The sequence below is a fragment of the Lissotriton vulgaris genome, chromosome 7 (assembly GCF_964263255.1).
Source record: "Lissotriton vulgaris chromosome 7, aLisVul1.2, whole genome shotgun sequence".
In the NCBI taxonomy this organism is placed as follows: domain Eukaryota; kingdom Metazoa; phylum Chordata; class Amphibia; order Caudata; family Salamandridae; genus Lissotriton; species Lissotriton vulgaris.
The window spans coordinates 1,506,224,340-1,506,242,967 of NC_141695.1; the positions used below are offsets into that span (position 1 = coordinate 1,506,224,340).

At 43.8% G+C, this 18,628-nt stretch overlaps 1 protein-coding gene across 2 annotated transcripts in view; it reads left to right on the top strand.

Moving 5' to 3' along the window:
* TRPC4AP (transient receptor potential cation channel subfamily C member 4 associated protein) overlaps positions 1–18,628 on the top strand; it is a 729,914-nt gene that overhangs the window by 272,147 nt on the left and 439,139 nt on the right. For both annotated transcript variants that reach the window (XM_086932356.1, XM_086932357.1), the window contains exon 9: positions 5,967–6,109. In XM_086932356.1, the coding sequence (XP_086788482.1) occupies positions 5,967–6,109 (143 nt within the window). The remainder of the gene's footprint in view (positions 1–5,966; positions 6,110–18,628) is intronic.

Sequence of the window (18,628 nt, forward strand, 5' to 3'; positions counted from 1 at the left end):
CTCCTTTTTCCTCTTGTGGAGGACATAGTCTCGCTCCCTCACACGTCGTGGCTGCCCAAGGGATCAAGAGAGTGAGAATAGCCGGTCGGTGGCGTGCAAGGCAGGCTGATCCCTATGCGAGGTGGCGGCAACCCAGAGCCACACGCAGCCGAGCACCCTCCGCTCACCAGGCCGGACGCCAAGTGCTCCCCGCGCTTCAGCATGACTCCTGGGCCGCTTCCTGGTGTGTTGAGAAGCGCAATAGAGTCCCCGCTAAACAAAGGGAGCAGATTCCCAAGACAAGGCAGCCCCCGAAGGTAGTGATGTCACCGGACAATGGTATGGGCCCTGAGGGAACGCCCTCCACCCCTAGCCCCTGTACCCTCGTGCTCGTGGAGCTGTGAAGTGGACGATGGTAGTGGTACTGCCCGCCAGCTGTCGAGGTCCCTCGCAGGTTGTCCCAGCAGAGATGAGGCGTCGGTCATCCCGGGTAGGAGTAGGGGAGGCAAGCTGGGGAGCCACCAAGCCCACAAACCGCACCCAGGCCTAGCTGGACCGCTTCCATGGGCCCACCTGTCCCGCTCTCTGCGGCCCCCAACTAACTGGTTGCGCTCACACATCCCCCAGTGGACTAATTCCTTTTTTTTTTTTTTTTTTTATTTTTGCTTTTTTTTTTTTTTAAATTCCTTTGATATGGGGGTGGAGCTGACTGAGCTCCAAATGCGCCAATGCCCGCCTCTATCGACCTCCGTCACCATCTGCCCGCCACGGCGTCCTCGGGCGCCTGCCGCTGTCCGCTGCTGATGCCCCCAGGGGGGTGCCTTCTGAGGTGAGGGGTCGGGGGAGCTCAGTCTGGCGGGCCGGGAGCACACAGCGCAGCCTGGCCTATGATGTTTCGCAGGGGCGAAGCGTTCCAATACACCCTGCTACTTCGGCCCAAGCCTGACGATGCCGCCAGGTGTAGGCGGAGCCAAAGACCGGTAATGCCTGCAGGGCTCCCCCGCTGGATATTGCGTATGAAAGGCACACCACCGCCAGCGGGCGCCACAGGTACATCAGTGCTGAGTAGGTGCGGGCCAAGCGCTGGCAGAGCTGCTGTGATGTTGAGTTCGCCCTCCACTCTACTTGCAGGCCCAGGCTGGTTCAATTGTCGGCCGGCCTCCGCAGGCTACCGACCCCATGTGGAGCGATCCGGTGCCACCCACTGAGCCCAGTAAAACGCAGCGCTGGGCGGACGGCGGGCAGGAGCTCTGGAAGTAGCGTCCTACCTCGCTGCCATCTTGGCCACGCCCCTACCCCCCCACTTTTTGCCTGACATCTGGTGCAACTTGATTTGATGTGCCCTGTGTCCCTGCCAGTCAGGTTCCCATGGCCTGTGTTCTTTCTCAAAACTGTACCTTTGTACCCACAATTGGGACATCTCTGGCCACTGGTAAGCCCATTATAAAAGGCACCATGGATACTGTGACCAGGGAAGGCCTCGAAGGTCGGCAGCACCTATTGTGCTACCTTTAGAGACCCTGTACCTTAACACCCAGACACTGCCATTGCAGGCTGCATGTTTTGGTGCCAAAGAAAAATGACAAATCGACATGGCACACATCCCTGTGTGCCATGCCTGCAATCCGCTGCCTTAGGCCTAGGTAAATCACCCCTCTATCAGGGTGCACTAGCCCTCAGGTGAGGCTGCAGTGGCATGACCCCTATACCCCTACAGTGTCTAAGCCATTTTTGGGTATTGTAAGTATAGTAAAGTCATAAAGAGTATATGGTCTGGGAGTTGGTCATTACAAACTCCACAGCACCATAAGGGCTTTACTAAAACCTGGGAAGTTTGGTAGCAAACTTCTCAGCACATTAAATCACACTGATGCCAGTGTGGGATTTAATGTAAAATGCACTGAAATGGCATCTTTGATATGCCCCCTGAACAACGACCAGCCTGGTGTGGTTCCTGAATGACTGCCTCCCATTTGCCTCCACCTGGAAGGATTCTGGACCCCTGGGTAGAGCCTCCACACTCTGGGTCCAGAAACAAACCCTGTCCTGGGCAGAGTAGGAATGCCTCCTCCCCCAATATGGACTGGGTCCACGAAGGGGAAGCTTCAAAGGCTTGTCACCTTTGTGAGCTGTCCCTTCCTTTTGCTGACCCTAGCAACTGGCTCACACCGGTTCTGCCCCCCACTTTGGCCAAGAGAAATAGGCGGCAAAACCAAGCTAGAAGGAGAGGTGTGCCCACCTTTGCCAACCCCACCCCTCAGGTGGTGGAGGCAAGATGAAGCACACATCTCATTCCCCTCCATCTTGAAGATGAGGGGACCCAACAAACCAGGAAGAGGCTTATGCCTCCCTCCCACTGGAGGGTTGCATAATAGGGTGTGTACCCTCCCCAAGGAAGGGAGCCATTGGTCCCCACCTGCACACCCCTTTTAATGCCCCGAAATGTAGTATTTAAGGGTGACCCTCAACCTTGACTCCTCAAATACGAGGAAGAAAGAAGACGGACCGAAGAGCCATGCTGACCTAGGATGAAGAGGACACCAACAGCTTTGTCCTCAGCCCTACTCGCCTGTGCTGTCTACAACCTGCCTACAGTGAGAACCTTGGCAAGTCCAGCAGCCAGCAACCCCCAGATCCCAGAGGGCAGGACAGCACTCACCTAACCGTCTCGGTCTCCCGCAAGCACCAGATTTGCTCAAGCCAAGACTCACCCATTCTGCACCACTCTGCACCCAACGCCCACGACCCTAGTTAGAGTGTCCAAACAACACAAGGAGGTCTCCCCAGCGACCCTGACCTGGGATCTGGTGATCCCTGACCTGCCTCAAGACAACTCCTGCAGCCTCAACCTGAATGAAGGGTTCCCTCGAACCCGACCGGTGCTGTTGAAGAAACCCGACGCCAAAAGACACACCTGCACCCGGCGCACCACGGCCTTGGGTGGCCCAACTGACGGTGTCCAGGCATCCCCCAAGCACCCAACTCACCTCTCCAGCCGGTGGTCACCTTCAGGAAGTCACCCTGCCTGAGCCTGCAGCAACTTTGCCAAACCGAAGGTCTCCATTGGAAACTACAATTGCATATTCATTCCAAATTGCATTTCTGTGTAAAGGTTTACAATTGAAAGTACATTTTACCTACCTTTACCAAGTAATGCTTGGTTCTAGAAATAAAATACACGCATTCCTTTTTTATACTTACCCAATTGGGCTGGATTCTGTCTCGGAGTGTGTAATCAGTCCTTGAGTGAGTGAATATAATAAATGCTTGACACACCCTCTGGGTAAGCCAAACTGCTCGCCCACACCACCACAAAGAGAGCTGTTAGTACTTGCCTAATTTAGCCTCTGCTATACCTCTGGGGACTCCCTGGACTTTGTGCACACTATAACTTGCTTTGGTATAGTATAGACAGAGCCAGCTTCCTACAACATTTTCAAAAGGTGAGCAATCTGCAGCTAGAGCATCCTCCAGTAACGTTTCCATCTAAAGCACAAATATACCTCCAGCATTAGGTTTGCAGTGAAAGCACTAATTAATTAAACTCTTCTGTGGTCCTACGATGTCAAGTATAATGCTGTTTAACGTGGTGGTTATATTGTGGATATGGAACCCAATTACCAAATTGCTCGAGTTGTGAGATATGCAATGTTGTCTTTAATTGCAGAATGCATGATAACTCAAGTAGTTGTCATAACAGACCACATTTAGCATAAAGAATAGAATATAACCATATTATGTGCCCATCATTTTATTTAGGTAGGATTTTGTGTGGGATAAAGTATTCCCTGACATACTTTAAAAGGATATTGGTAGTCACTCACTGAGGAGTTCTGTGACCATATTCTTTTAAAAGGACATGGAACTCCGAGGTGACTTACGGTATCCATTTATTGTGCAGCAGGTTGCATGTTATTCTCTGTAACACATGGTCAACCATCCCACAAACCACTCAAATCCTTGGTATCTTCTTCTTTCATATGAAAGAGATGGTAGAATTGTAGACAATAAGACTCAAACCATAATGTGTAATGTGAAATTGAGCACACCAATAAGTAGTTAGTATGTTGTTGCAAAACATATTTGAATACGTTTAATGAAAGCCAGATATAAAATGCTGTAGCAAGGAATGTGAAGAAACGGAGAGGAAGAGAGACAGTCTCTTTCCTATAATTATAGATAGCATGCAAAAAGGAACATTTTGACATACATATTTTCTTTCTGCTGATCACAGTTCATTTTGAAGAGCAGATCAGAAGAATAAAGCACCAGTTATCATTGGCTGCTGCAGATGTAATTTCACTGTTTGACACGTCTTTCACCTTGGATGCTGGCTATGAGAGAAGTCACACCTAGACTATGATAACTTATTACAGTTGAGCAGCTATGCCACTTTGTTATTATATGTGAGGACTGTAGTATGGCACGTACAGAAAGGCTTTCGTACAGGATACTCATGCTCCCATGTATTGTAAACATTTAGTGAGTTGTGCCTGACAGAAAAAGTGTATACGCTCATCACAATATCTTAAGAGTTAATGAAACCCCTGCTGTGACTCCAAAATGGTGGTAAACCAAAGTTCTGAAACAAATTGGTTTAAGTAAATGCGTTGGCATCGATTGGCAGGACTGGTTTCACAACCTGGCTCTCCAATATGTTAAGGGAAAAATTGGCGTCATAAGTTATTGCCATAAGTAGGGAAAGAGTTCTAAGTTGTCTACTGCTGGTTAGATATCAGAGTACTGTATACAGAAATATTTTCTTAAATATTGTTTACAAAAATATTGTCCCATTGGGTGTTTATTTTCTATAATCTCCATTGGGCTAGGTTTGTTTAGATAATATTTGAGACATGATATTTACGTCTGACAAGGATCTTCTGCTACCCCACTGAACTGCTATTAATTTAAGATAAACTAAAGCTGTGTCAAACCTCTTGCACGTGTATTCCTTGCATTATGTTTTGGTCACCATTTTAAGAAACTAAAAGATTGTATTAGCAGAATATAGGAACAATAAAATGGTGTATTTGTCATGAAATATGTTTTTTTCTTTACACTTGATTTTCTGGGTGGACTCAAAACTGCAACTGTATGGCCGTAGAACCTGAAAAATCTGTTAAAAGGAGGTTTTTATAATTTCCATTCATTTGGTGCTTTCATTGGTTACCTTAAGTAGGTGTTGTAGCTCAATTAGGTGTTGTAGTCCTGTGGGTCCCAATGCGCAAAGATGGAGTAGAAACGTGAAAGTTTGGGCGGTAGCAGAGGAGGTCCGGTTACGTGGGTGTAGGGTAGATGAATGTGCAGAAGAAAATCTGGTAACCTGGAGGGAGGTCATAGTGGATTTTGAGGCTGTGTTTGGAGGACAGGTTCCGATGGACTCTGGATCCGACTAGGGGAGATACAACAAGACATGGGGAGTATTCAGAAATAAGAATATAGGAGTTTGCAATATTACCTGTACTGAACACACAGTCTGTATAACTATGAGTTTTTGGGAATGGGGAAAATTCTCTGATAACTGCATGGGATCGGGCGGGATGGCTACAAAGTTAGTTCTTCGTTCATACACACTGTACAATATAAAACTATGACTGTATTCCAACAACAGTGAAATTGAAAAATGTAACATTCTTTAAAAATATAAAAAATAAGTGTTGTAGTCTGTGTTTGAAGAACCATTAACTGTCAAGTGCGTACTCTATTTTAATGCTTATTTGTGTTTGAAATTGGCTGACGAGTATTTATCCCCCCAAAATTATTTGCTTTTACAACTCTATGGAAACAGCAAAGCTAGGCGAGATGTCTGAAGGCAATAGGTTGGATTATTAGAAATACTGTTCCTTTGTACATGGTTAGTTGGATCTTGTTTTCATTGGCCACAGTATGTTCACCTAATTTGAAAGTTAGTATAGCTTAAATGTAATTAGGGACCCTGTTTGTCCAGGACCATTTGTTTGAAAATGTCTTACTCTTTGTTTATCTAGAATCTTCAGATGAAAGTGGACTGGCAAATGCCTCTGGAAGAACCCAGCTGCCTCAGTCTATGAAGATAATGCATGAGATCATGTACAAGGTGGAGGTTCTTTATGTGCTTTGTGTACTGCTCATGGGACGACAGAGGAACCAGGTGAGGTTTTTCCTGTTTTAGTGACATCTGAATCCGATCTGTAAATATTCTTATTCATTGCACAAAGGTGGTTGACAGTAGAAAGTTATGGTTTGGCGAGAGTTTTTTGTTTTCTCAATAACTTTGGTGCTGTTCAAATCTGCACAAAGCATTTAAACAAGCATTTGCAATGCGATAGGTCTCGCATTTACTAAAGTTTGAGCTATTGGCATTGTAAATGACACTGCCTATTATTTATGTGTTTTTAAAATCGATAAATAAAAGGCATTGTCATTTACAATGGGAATGGCTTAAACTCTCACAAATGCGAGACCCATTGCATTGCAAATGCGTGCTATAGATTATTTAAAAAAGCGTTAGGAGAGAGCGTGTCCTGCCTGCAAAAGCAGGCAAGACAAAGCTATTTGAGAAAATAGTGCTCCAAGGCTGTACTTTAGGCCTACCGAGTAACAACACACGTAACAGGGGGTGTTGCTCTGGGAGGTAACAAAATGAGACCAGGCAGTACTAATGAGGAACTACTAAGCCTTTTGACCATTGATCAGCATACAGTTTACAGTGAACTATGACACAAGTCAATCAAAAATATGGGCAGAGAGTGGGCGGAGCTTTAAGTTCCTACCTCAATACTGCATGCCTCGCAGAGCAGTGCATGCACTGCCCAGGCTTGACCTAAAAAGGCAGCAGTTTTTTTGATTGAGAAATGGCATGGCAATTTGTTTTGCAGATCTGTCAAGAAGTACAGGAGGATGGGGGATGGAGAGCATGAAGTGGCGCGAGTGGTTTGGGAAGTAGTCAGAAAAGTGACGTTCCCCATTTGAACTTCAATAGGATTCTTTGGTTGTCTCTACCAAAAACAAAATCTGAAGAATTACACCTAACTTCACAGGACTTAAGAAGTTTACTCAAGGTAGTGATTTTGCCTGGTTTGGTGTAAATCTATTCATTAGTTTTCAAGAAATTGGTGCCAGACCTTCGTCGGTGCACTTCTTGGGTTTACAGACCTGGGAACTGATCCGTGAAACCAAGAGGAAGAAGCCCAAAATGTCTCGAAGAGGTCTTAGAACATAACTGAGGTGTGTGATTCTCCTGAACCAGTGTAAAAATAAATATATATATATATATATATACACACACACACACACACACACACACACACACTCACACTCACACTCACACTCACACTCACACTCACACTCACACTCACACTCACACTCACACTCACACTCACACTCACACTCACACTCACACTCACACTCACACTCACACTCACACTCACACTCCTCCTCCTCCTCCTCCTCCTCCTCCTCCTCCTCCTCCTCCTCCTCCTCCTCCTCCTCCTCCTCCTCCTCCTCCTCCTCCTCCTCCTCCTCCTCCTCCTCCTCCTCCTCCTCCTCCTCCTCCAAGCAAATGAAGAAGAGAGGCCACAGCAGGGGAAACAGTGGAGGCACCTTTATTCAGCAGCAACACACCCATTATGGCGAATGCATTTCGGCGTCTGTATCGCCTTCTTCAGCGCCCGGGGTATGTAACAGGATGTCCATCTGGGGATAAATGCCCTGCCCCATCCTGTTATATAATGCACAGGCCCGCCCCCAAGGTGAGTAGTCCATGCATACACTTCCTGTTAGTAACCTGTTGTCTGGTTACTACAAGTCCCAGAATGCCTTTGTTTAATGTGGGCCAATGTTGCGGGGTTGATGTTATGCCTGATGACTTTGGCCCCCAAATCGAGAGTGATCGCCAAACATCGCCGCCTCCTCAGCTCCCCAACCGCAGCAACCCCCTTGCCACGGGTCAAACTGTAGCGGGAACCATCCATCCATCCCATGGATGAAGGCTGTGCACAGTGGATAAGGGAATCATTTAAAAAAGCTGGATTGTAGTATATGTAGGAAAGTGTCCCTATTTGTCATGGTGTCCCCCACTTTTTGCCACTGAAACTGATTTTTTTTCAACTGATGGGCACTGGGACCCTGCTAACCAGGCGCCACTGCTTTTTCCCTAAAAACAAGGTACAATGGACTACTTGTTACCCAATTAGCACACACTTTAGCACTCCTATAAGTCCCTAGTAAGTGGTACCCTAGGGCTGAGGTACAAAAGAGGGTCCCTCAGGGCTGCAGCATGTATTAGGCCACCCTAGGGTACCCTCTACAAATTTCATTAAGGCTGTCATTCCAGACTGCATGTCATGGTGCAAACCATGGATGAAAACATACCATGACACATTCACTTTGTGCCATGCTAAAGTTACTGCATGTAATGTATATATGTAGCACCCTATTGAACCTTTCCAACATACTGTTTTCCTCAGTTTTTGTACCACACGTCGTGGAAGGGAGTCTTCCTGAGCTTTGCTCAGTTTTTCTTCACTTAGCTGTTTCAAAATTACAGAATATCTGATTATAGATCCTGCAAATTCTGTGAGAAGAGATTATTCATGGACACCCTCATAAAGAATATCTTTATTGCCTTCATCCTCATCATTCTGTGAAGAATTGTAGAATGTTTCATACTTTTTTTAACAAGACACTGCGAGACAGAGAGGCAAAACTCTTATTATAGCTCCAGATGTCAAAGAGTGTCTCCTCAGGTTAGGACAGCAACTCTTCTACCAAACCTCAAAACAGGGACAGGTCCCATGACCAGGAAATCTCTGAAGGTAGCAGAAAGGTTCAAAAGACTTCATATCGGGGTTCTTTCAAAATCATTGAAGAAAAGGAGAAAACGCATAAAATCTCCTCAAAAAAAATGTCTTCAGAGCCTACAATCCCTGCTGCAAAGTCCTCAAAGTGCTTGCAGACTAATTGGAGCAGTCGACGTCAAAATCTAAGGCCCAGAAGGTACCTTCAACAAAAATCCCCCTGTCGACCTCTGTCGTCGACGAGTACTACATTGACCATAATTACCGTAACATCCTTCTTCAGCCGTTACGGCCCCAATCTGACGACCGTCATCTCCTCGCCGACTATTGTAAAGTTGGTTCCACTGTCCACGATCAAGCCTTGTACGTTACCATTATTATCGATAATGGACTCTTCAGCACAACTGTCGGCGAACCTGTCACCTTCGGACACTGTCTACGAAACCATCATTGAAACAGTTGATGCTGGATGCCTCATAGACAAAACAGTCTACACCACTGTCGAGGGAACCTTCTTCCCGGATTTCCTCATTGCTAATATCGACTTTAAAGTCGGTGAAAAATGCATGCTTCAACAACAATTTTGAAGCCTGATGACACTTTCCCCAGCAAAGTGTCTCCTTTTCCTCCTTGCCATTTGCTAGATGAATTAGATGACTCAGAAGATGAGTGGCCTTTTGGGGCTGTGCATAGGCCATCGGAATTGAGAGTAAAATATTTAGAACAAAGATGACGAATCTTACTATGAACACTATTATAATGTTAAACCTCACTATTTCTACTTCCCGGAACATCCGCCTCCTCCATCACAAGTACAAATGCCTGTTTCTTTGGTACAGGGCTTGCAAGTGATGCTGTTGGACTGTCTCGAAAGGTTTCCAAATCCTGCACAGGATTTACAAACTTCTCCACCACTACCACCTATACCAACTGCTCCACTTAGACCTCCTTCAACACCAAGGATGACGTGACACCTGCCTCTACCTTTCTCTGCCACCCAGAGATGATCCTTCTCCATCCTTCTCAGACGATGACAGGGAAGAGGGTGAGATGCATGACGCCCATCCACCTCACAGTGAGTGTGATGATTATGTAATACATATGCCGTCACCACCACTTTCACACCCCTCTGATTCCCCTCCTGAGGGATTTGGGGTTTCCACAATTTTATGGAAAGAGCTGCCACACAATTCGAGCTCCCTATGTCAGTGAAGCAATCCGATTGCTTTTTATATGATTTTAAGGAGCAAGTACCTAAGTCAGTCAGAGCCATCCCTGTGAGAAAGTGCCCTCTGTCTTGCATGGTATGCCCCCACTGAGTGTGCCCTGGGCTCCTGCTAATCAGGTACCCAGGGCCTCTGTTCCTTCCCTAAAATTGCATTGAAGCCTAAACCCAATTGGCATCTCTGGCCACATGTCAGCCTCTGGTAAATGGTACCACAGGTACCCAGGGCACTGTGACCAGAGAAGGCCTCCAAGGACTGCAGGACTTATTGTGCCACCCTTAGAGGTCCTGTAACCTGACACACTGCCTTTGCAGGATGCGTGCCTTGGTGCAGAACAAAGTGAAGAGTCGACATGGCACACATCCCTGTGTGCCATGCCTGCAAAACCACTGCCCTGGCATAGATCAGTCACCCCTCTACCAGGGTGCACTATGCCAGTGGTGAGGGTACAGGTGCATGTCCCTGTACCCCTACTGTGCCCAAGTTCGTTCTTGGGCATTGTAAATGCAGTGCTGCCATTAAGATTATATGGTGCTGGGAGTTTGTCATTACGAACTCCACAATACCATAATGGCTCCACTGAGAACTGGGAAGTTTGGTATCAAACTTCTCAGCACATTAAACCCACGCTGGGATTTATTGTAAAATGCACAACAGAGGGCCTGTTAGAGATGCCCCCTGAAACTCGACCAACTTCCAGTGACCTGACTGAGGGGCTGCTTAGGCTGCCACCAACAGACATGTTTCTGAACCCGTGAGTCGAGAGCCTACTGCAACAGATAGGGGTAGCCGCCGCTAAGGGTGGGTACTGCTATACAATCTATACACAGTGTGTAATCTGCAGCTCATATGCCTCAAATGGAAAATGCTACTTAACAGTATGCATCTGTTCTTGGCATGTAGAGCTGCAGAGTTACACATGCCCACCCACCTTCCTGGCTACCCTTGTCTGTTCCAGTATTATCTTAATTAGATACAAATTACATGGACATCCTTCCTTTCCTTTTCTTGCAAAGCTCCATCATTTCCCTAATGGCGGAAAACAATCTGAGGATGGAGCCGATGCCTATGCGCAATGTGGTCCAAAGGAGGAGTCACCTATCTCGTGACTTCCAAAGAACTTTTCAGGACAACAACAAACTGCAAACATCCGGGCCCAACACTAGGTGGCGATCTATGCACAGTGTGTAACTCTGCAGCTCTACATGCCAAGAACAGATGCATACTAGTAAGTAACATTTTCCATTGTTCTGACCAGACTAAAGGGTCTACCCTTTGAACCATTGCATAAATGTGAACTGAAATTTCTCACTTGGAAAGTTGCTTTCCTCATTGCTATCACATGACTGAGGAGAGTGGGTGAGCTTCACGCATTGGCCATAGAAGAACCATTTTTATAAGTACACCAAAACAAAGTAGTTATTCGCACTAACCCTAAATTTCTACCTAATCTGTTGAGTTGCCTATGTTCTTTCCTCAACCAGATTCAGTGGTAGAATGTGCTCTACACACCTTGGATGTTAAAAGAGCATTACTCTATTACATAGAAAGGACAAAACCTTTTTGTAAAACTAACCAACTCTTTGTTGCTTTTGCTGCACCACACAAAGGCAATCCCCTTGCTAAATCAGGGATAGCATGATGAATAGGTAAATGCATTCAAATTTGCTATGCAAAAGCAAAGAGAGGTTTCCCAATTCCCCATAGGGCGCATTCCACCCGCAAACTAGTGGCTTCTATGGCTTTCTTAGGAAACCTTCCCATAGCTGACATCTGTAAAGCTGCAACCTGGTGTTAACCACATACATTTACAAAACACTACTGTGTAGATGTGTTAGCTAGACAACAAGCTAATGTAGGCTAGGCAGTTCTACTTACACCATTTCAAACCACTAGAACATCTACAGGTTAGCCACCGCTTTGGGAGATTTCTACTCTATAGTCTATGCAAAGCATGTGATCTACAGCTCACATGCCGCGAATGGAAAATGCTACTTAACCAGTATGCATCTGTTCTTGGCACGTAGAGCTGTAGATTCACATGCGCCCTCCCACCTCCCCGGGTACCTGTACCTGTTCCAGTAATATCTTACTAAGTTACATACACATGGATATCTCTATTCTACTCTTACTAGCTCCATTCTCACCCTCTGTGGGAAAACAATCTAACAATGAAGTCGATGCCCATGCGCACTATCACCGAAAGGAGGAGTCACCTACCTTGTGAATGGAAAAGACTTCTTAGAACAAAAATAAAGTGCAAACATCCATAGCGAACACTAGATAGCAGACGGCAGACTTATGCAAAGCATGTGAATCTACAGCTCTACATGCCAAGAACAGATGCATACTGGGTAAGTGTGTATATGTATGTATATATATATATATATATATATGTGTGTGTGTGTGTGTGTGTGTGTATGTATATTTGTATGTGTGCGTATATATATATGTGTGTGTGTATATATATATATATATATATATATATATATATATATATATATATATATATATATATATAATCAAGGACTCAGACGAGTCTGAAACTGTTATGATAAAGTCCTCAGGATCGGTTTGTTGATTGGTATGCCCACCTCTAGATCGAATCAACGCCTGAATAGTCGTAATGGCACAGAGCATTGACAAGATCAAGCGAGGAGAAAAATGAACAGATCAGGGAAGGAAAGGAAGGGGACAGCAGGGAGGGAGATCTGAGAGACATAAACAGAGCACACGCATAAGACTATGTTTGCATTGCTTAGAACCAACTAGACATGTGAAACAACCGTAAAGGAGTTATACCTGTAAAAAGAAAGTTTAAACCTTGTAGATGTGTAGAGGTATCTGGCAGCGTAGGGGTTGATACGGTGTAACTACAGTAACACAAAAGGCATGTAACCGTGATATAACAATTGTCCATACCATACAGTGTAATATATCTATATCCTGATTCACATGTTTAGGAACCTACCTAAGTATCCCTCTACTAAGCATCACAGGGGAAGAGTGTAAACCATTCACCTCCAGAACCCCTGTTAAATAGAAGAGGTACACACAACAGTTAACACCTATGTATATTGCAATACACGCTGCCACTTCTAGATGATAACTCCAGTTCAAAAAGAAATTAAGCATAAGAATACTCCTGGAACTCTTGGCACTTCCTAGCACCCAAATAATGCCTCTTAGATGGGTATGGGGGCTTTGTCCAAAGTTACAAAGAGAACAACCTCAATAGTCTATGAGTGTTCTAAACGCTGCTAATACATAGCAGTGTAAACACCGTTGGCCGAAAATGCCAACCGAGCCAAATCCTGATAATTACAAGTCACAAAACAAGTACCACGGTAACAACCGTTACCGCGGATCTCAAAGTACTTAGTCACCCTGAACACAGTGATCCCGCTGTGAAGCGCTGTGGTGCAAGGCACCAGGAAACTAAGAATCTTCAATCACCAACAACAAGGTACCAGAAAGGAATTCCTGACACCGCTCCCCAGCCGCCGTCCTCCTTAAATGTTATCTCATGAGAACGCGGCCCGCCGCAAAGGATCACGGGAATTGTAGTTCCGGCCCAGGGCATCCCGGGAAACGTAGTTTGTTTACGTCGCGATCGTGACAGAAACGCTTCGTGGTGGAGGTGCGGGCGGTTGCCAAATAAACCCGTATTTTTGCACATTAATTGAGTCTTGCCTTTGTATTTTTGGAGTGGATTTGGAACAAAATCATCCTGTGAATGCAAGCAGTTGATATATAATATATATATATATATATATATATATATTCACTGAAAAAACCATAGGTTTCACACCGGTTATAGTTAGGAATTAGCATTTAAAAAACCTATTAAATTCACTGAAAAAAACATAGGTTTCACACCAGTTATAGTTAGCTGGAAATTTTACTGATATAAAACCATTGAAATTCCCACGTTATAGTTAGTCGGACTCACTATAACTTGTGCGTGCAATGCACTGCTGATGACATCACATATTACATCACTCATGACATGGTGAGTGACATCACTCATGACATCACTGATGACACCATCCAGTGAATATGTGTCTTTCTGAAAAATAAATATTAGTGAGTTATGTTTAAATATTTAAATACATATATTAGTGTTTCACTTTGTGTATAAGTGGCTACATGTGTTGATAAGTAGCTACATGCGTATGTATATGGGTTATTTGATATTTTTATTAGTATCCGTTTGAGTGTCTATATGGTTTGGTGGGGGTATTACTTAGCACATAGATGCATGAGTGACTGACTCTTTGTTTGTATGTGTTTTGAAGACAGCATATGTACAGGACTGTATGGGTGGATGAGTGTCTATATGTGTTTGTTAGTGAGTGAATGACTGTCTCACTAGTGTCTTTATCAGTAACTACATATGTTTTAATCTAGTATATATGAATATTGATGTATATAAGTGAGTATATGTGAGAGTAAGAGATTGTAAGAGTTCCTGTTTAAATAAGTATGTGTTTCTATAAGTGATTGTTTAAGAGAATAAATATGTGTAATTTTCAATAGAAGTAAGGTGGAAGTGTGTGTATAACTCTATATTCAAATAAATGGTTGTTCAATAGTTTATTTGCACGTGTGAATATGTGTGTGAGTAACTTTTGGATGAATGTCGGTGTGTAACAGGATGTATAGGTGTATCTCTTCATATGATGAGTGAGTATATGTATGAGTGACTATATAGAACTGTTGGTGAATGAGTGGATGTGTATATAGATAGTGGAAGTACAGAATTGCTTGTTGTAACTGATATAGGTATGTCCATTTTTTTAAAATTTCAGTTTCTATTTTTGAATATGTGTCTCAAGGGTTACTTTACACTGAGAGGAGGTCTGTCACTGTGTCACAAGGATGGTGTCATCAGTGATGTCATGAGTGATGTCACTCACCATGTCATGAGTGATGTAATATGTGATGTCATCAGCAGTGCATTGCACGCGCAAGTTATAGTGAGTCCGACTAACTATAACGTGGGAATTTCAATGGTTTTATATCAGTAAAATTTCCAGCTAACTATAACTGGTGTGAAACCTATGGTTTTTTCAGTGAATTTAATAGGTTTTTTAAATGCTAATTCCTAACTATAACCGGTGTGAAACCTATGGTTTTTTCAGTGAATTTCATAGGTTTTTTAAATGCTAATTCCTAACTATAACTGGTGTGAAACCTATGGTTTTTTCAGTGAATTTCATAGGTTTTGTTAATGCTAATTCCTAACTATAAGTTTCACTTTATAAATAAGACTGTTAGCACTCTAGTTGTTCTTTTTAACACTCTGGTACATTCTGTCATTGGGCTACAGTTGGGCTACATCTAGTTGAAATTTGGGCTACATTTACAATTTTTGGTCTCTGGTGGCCATCTTTGGGCTACATTGGGCTACTTTGGGCTACATTTGGGCTACATTTTGGCTCTAACATATATTAAGCCCAATGTAGCACAATACATATTTTTATAAAGTTAATTTTTTTACAAACCACTTCAGAATAGGGCTACCTGTCCCTACAATTATCCCATTTTTATTTTTTTATTTTTGGGGGGAGCGCTCCCAGAGCGCGCCCCGGAGAGCGCCCCGAAAAGCGTATTTCTGAAAAGCGCCCCGAGGCGCGCTCCGGGGAGCGTCCCGTGAGCGCCAATATCGCAAACGAAAACATGATCGTGACGTATCGCGTAGCCGCGACCGCGTGATACGCACGGCGTAAGCGCACCCGGAAGTACTCGAGCGAATACGATCGCACAACGTAAACTTCCGACGCGCTTACGCTGCGCGCCCTCGGCCGCGCCCCGGGCGCGTAGCGTAAGCGCGTCGGGTCATGTGAGCAGAAAATAACACTTTTCATTGGTTCATAACAGTTTTAGTTTCATAATGATGAAGCCCCTGGTCTTGTGACCTGAAAATAACACTTCTCATTGGTTCAGGACAGTTTTTTTTTCTAAATGATGAAAGACCCCACCTTTTTTCCTTATTCTGACTTTGTCCTTTGACTGAGGAAGACCTGTTTGTTGCTCTCTCTACTTTTTTGCTCCAAATAATGGCTTCAGTAGTAGCATCAGCTGGTGCATCTGCCCCACCACCACCACCACAACCACCAAGAGGACCAGCTCCAAATTATATTGGTGGTCAAGAACAGGAGGAGGAGGAAGAGGAAGAGGAGGAGGGGAGAAGAAGATGGCTGCCAGAAGAAAATACACCTTACAAACCCAAACCACACATTGTATGGCAGTTTTTTTCAATCCCAGAGGGGCAAAAAAAGGTGAATGCGCCCAAGGTGACTTGCCTCATCTGCAATGATGAACTTTCACGGGGCAACCCAAACAAAAAATATTCTTTTGGTAACTATACCATGATTCGGCACATGACCAGAAAGCACCCAAACAACTACTCTCGTGCAGAGTTCAGGGAACTGGCCAGTAACCTCCCCCAGTCATCAAGGACCCCCTCCCAAAGAAACCAACCCACCTCATCAGAACCAGAAACATCCGAGGTGATGCCTTGCATTCAGCCGAGATTTGCTGATTTTAAAATCACTTGTTCTGCATGTGGCAAGCTTATCGCCTATGGCGAAAAAAGCGTTAAGCTCATCGTCCTTGCAGGTGATAATCACAAGTGCCCCAAAAAGAAGTAATTTTTTGGGTTTTTTGTTTTTTTGCTCCAGTTGAGCCAGTTTCAATTCCCTTTTTTTGTTTCTCCCCCTAAAAAAATACAAAAAAAATATAAAACTGTTTAGAAAAGCCAAAAAAAGTTCAAAAAGTTCAAAAAACACAAAAAAATATAAAACAACAAAAAGAAGAAAAAAAAAAGTTCTTTTTAGAACTACCTCCAATTTCTAAATAAAAACTTCATTTTTTAAAAACTCTGTCCTCTTTTTCCCTCATTTTACGCTCTCCGGTGCGCTACCTGGTGCGCGTACCGGGCGCTTCCCCCGCGCAAAACAAAAAAAAAAAAATATTTTAAATGCCCCGCGGGGCCCTTTTATAGCCCCCACATCAAACCTAGGGGGTCAAAGGGGTCTATCCCTGACGCCTTATGGTCAGTTCCCCCTTTGTTTTAGCCACCTCTTATGTCTCGATTTTACCGAGACACAAGATGGCGGCCGCTCTGGACTGTTTCGAATGTTTACAGACACCCGAGAGCCAATCAGCTTTCCATGCGCACCTCGCGTCACGCGCCCGGAGCGCTCCCTGGTGCGCGCACCGGTGCGCAGCTATAGATATATATATTTTTTGTAACCTAAATTACTCAAAATCCACTGCAGCACATATCTTGAGACATAGCAAAGGCACATCGGGCTACCAATCCCTACAATTTTGCCAAATTTGGTGGAAATCCATTCAGCCGTTCGGGTTAAAAGTGAAATCGACCGCCCTATGGAAATTAACATGGGGAAAACGCGTTTTGGGACCCCCCTTTTATCTCGGCCCCCGCTTGACGTATCCCCCCCAAACTTTCAAGGAAGGACCGGAGCTCGACGAGGCAATTTTCAGGAAATTTTCAGGCAGATTCGTCAACCGGTGCCAAAGTTATTCCAAATAGAATTTTGAGATTTAACATTGAAAAAAATCCTAACTATAACTACCTACTGGCGACCGCCAGTAGGTAATATATATATATAAATATATATATATATATATATATATATATATATATATATATATATATATATATTATATATATATATATATATATATATATATATATATATATATATATATATATATATCCACAGAATCCTCTTCACTTCCCTGTAAGGACGACAAGCCACACCAGCCAGGTACGATTAGAATATTTTAATCTGGCACAAACAGACGCGTTTCGAGCTCACGGGCTCTTCGTCACATGACCTCCACATTTATTCGTCAGTTGCTATAGTAGAGAAAATAATAACAAAGGAAGAGAGACTCTGTGTTTACAACATTCACACAGAGCTCATGACGGTGCAATTTATAAATAAAACGTAAATTAAGTGCACATCTTCCGGGTGTTTGGTGTCAGTACATGCTCATTGTGAAAAATAACAATTTAAAGCGGTAACTTGCATAATGGTATAGTACCCAATTTAACAAAGTGGAGAAGGGATATGAAAGAAAGAATGAGAGAGAGAAATTTAAAACAATGAAAATAACAGAAAGACATAGGAGGGGAGGAGAGAAAGTAGGAGAGAATAACAGGGTAGATTTGGGTATAGTACCCCAAATTTATAGGTAATATCTCATTGTCGATGGATTATATTTCTGATCCATTCATACTATAAGTCCTCACCCTATGTCCATATATCTATTCCCACTATTTCTAAGTAGTCATACCATCTATAAAATCAAATGCGAATAAACAGTCTAAAGGTCTTGTAAGTCCACCCTCTAATTCCATTTCAATTTATTCGAAATGCTACCCCGTGCTCTTATTAGTAAGTTGTAATTTTTCGTGGAGTAGTCGTGCTCGTAACACTATCTTCTATCTGTGGTTTGTTTTATTGCTTCCGCAATAGCACAGTTTCTAGAAAGATGAAAGGGAGAGAGTGGTGATTAAATTCATAAATATAAGACGATAATACTGGTTGACAATTACATTGTGTCTCATTCTAAACTAACATTATTAGTTTCCATATTTTCATCATC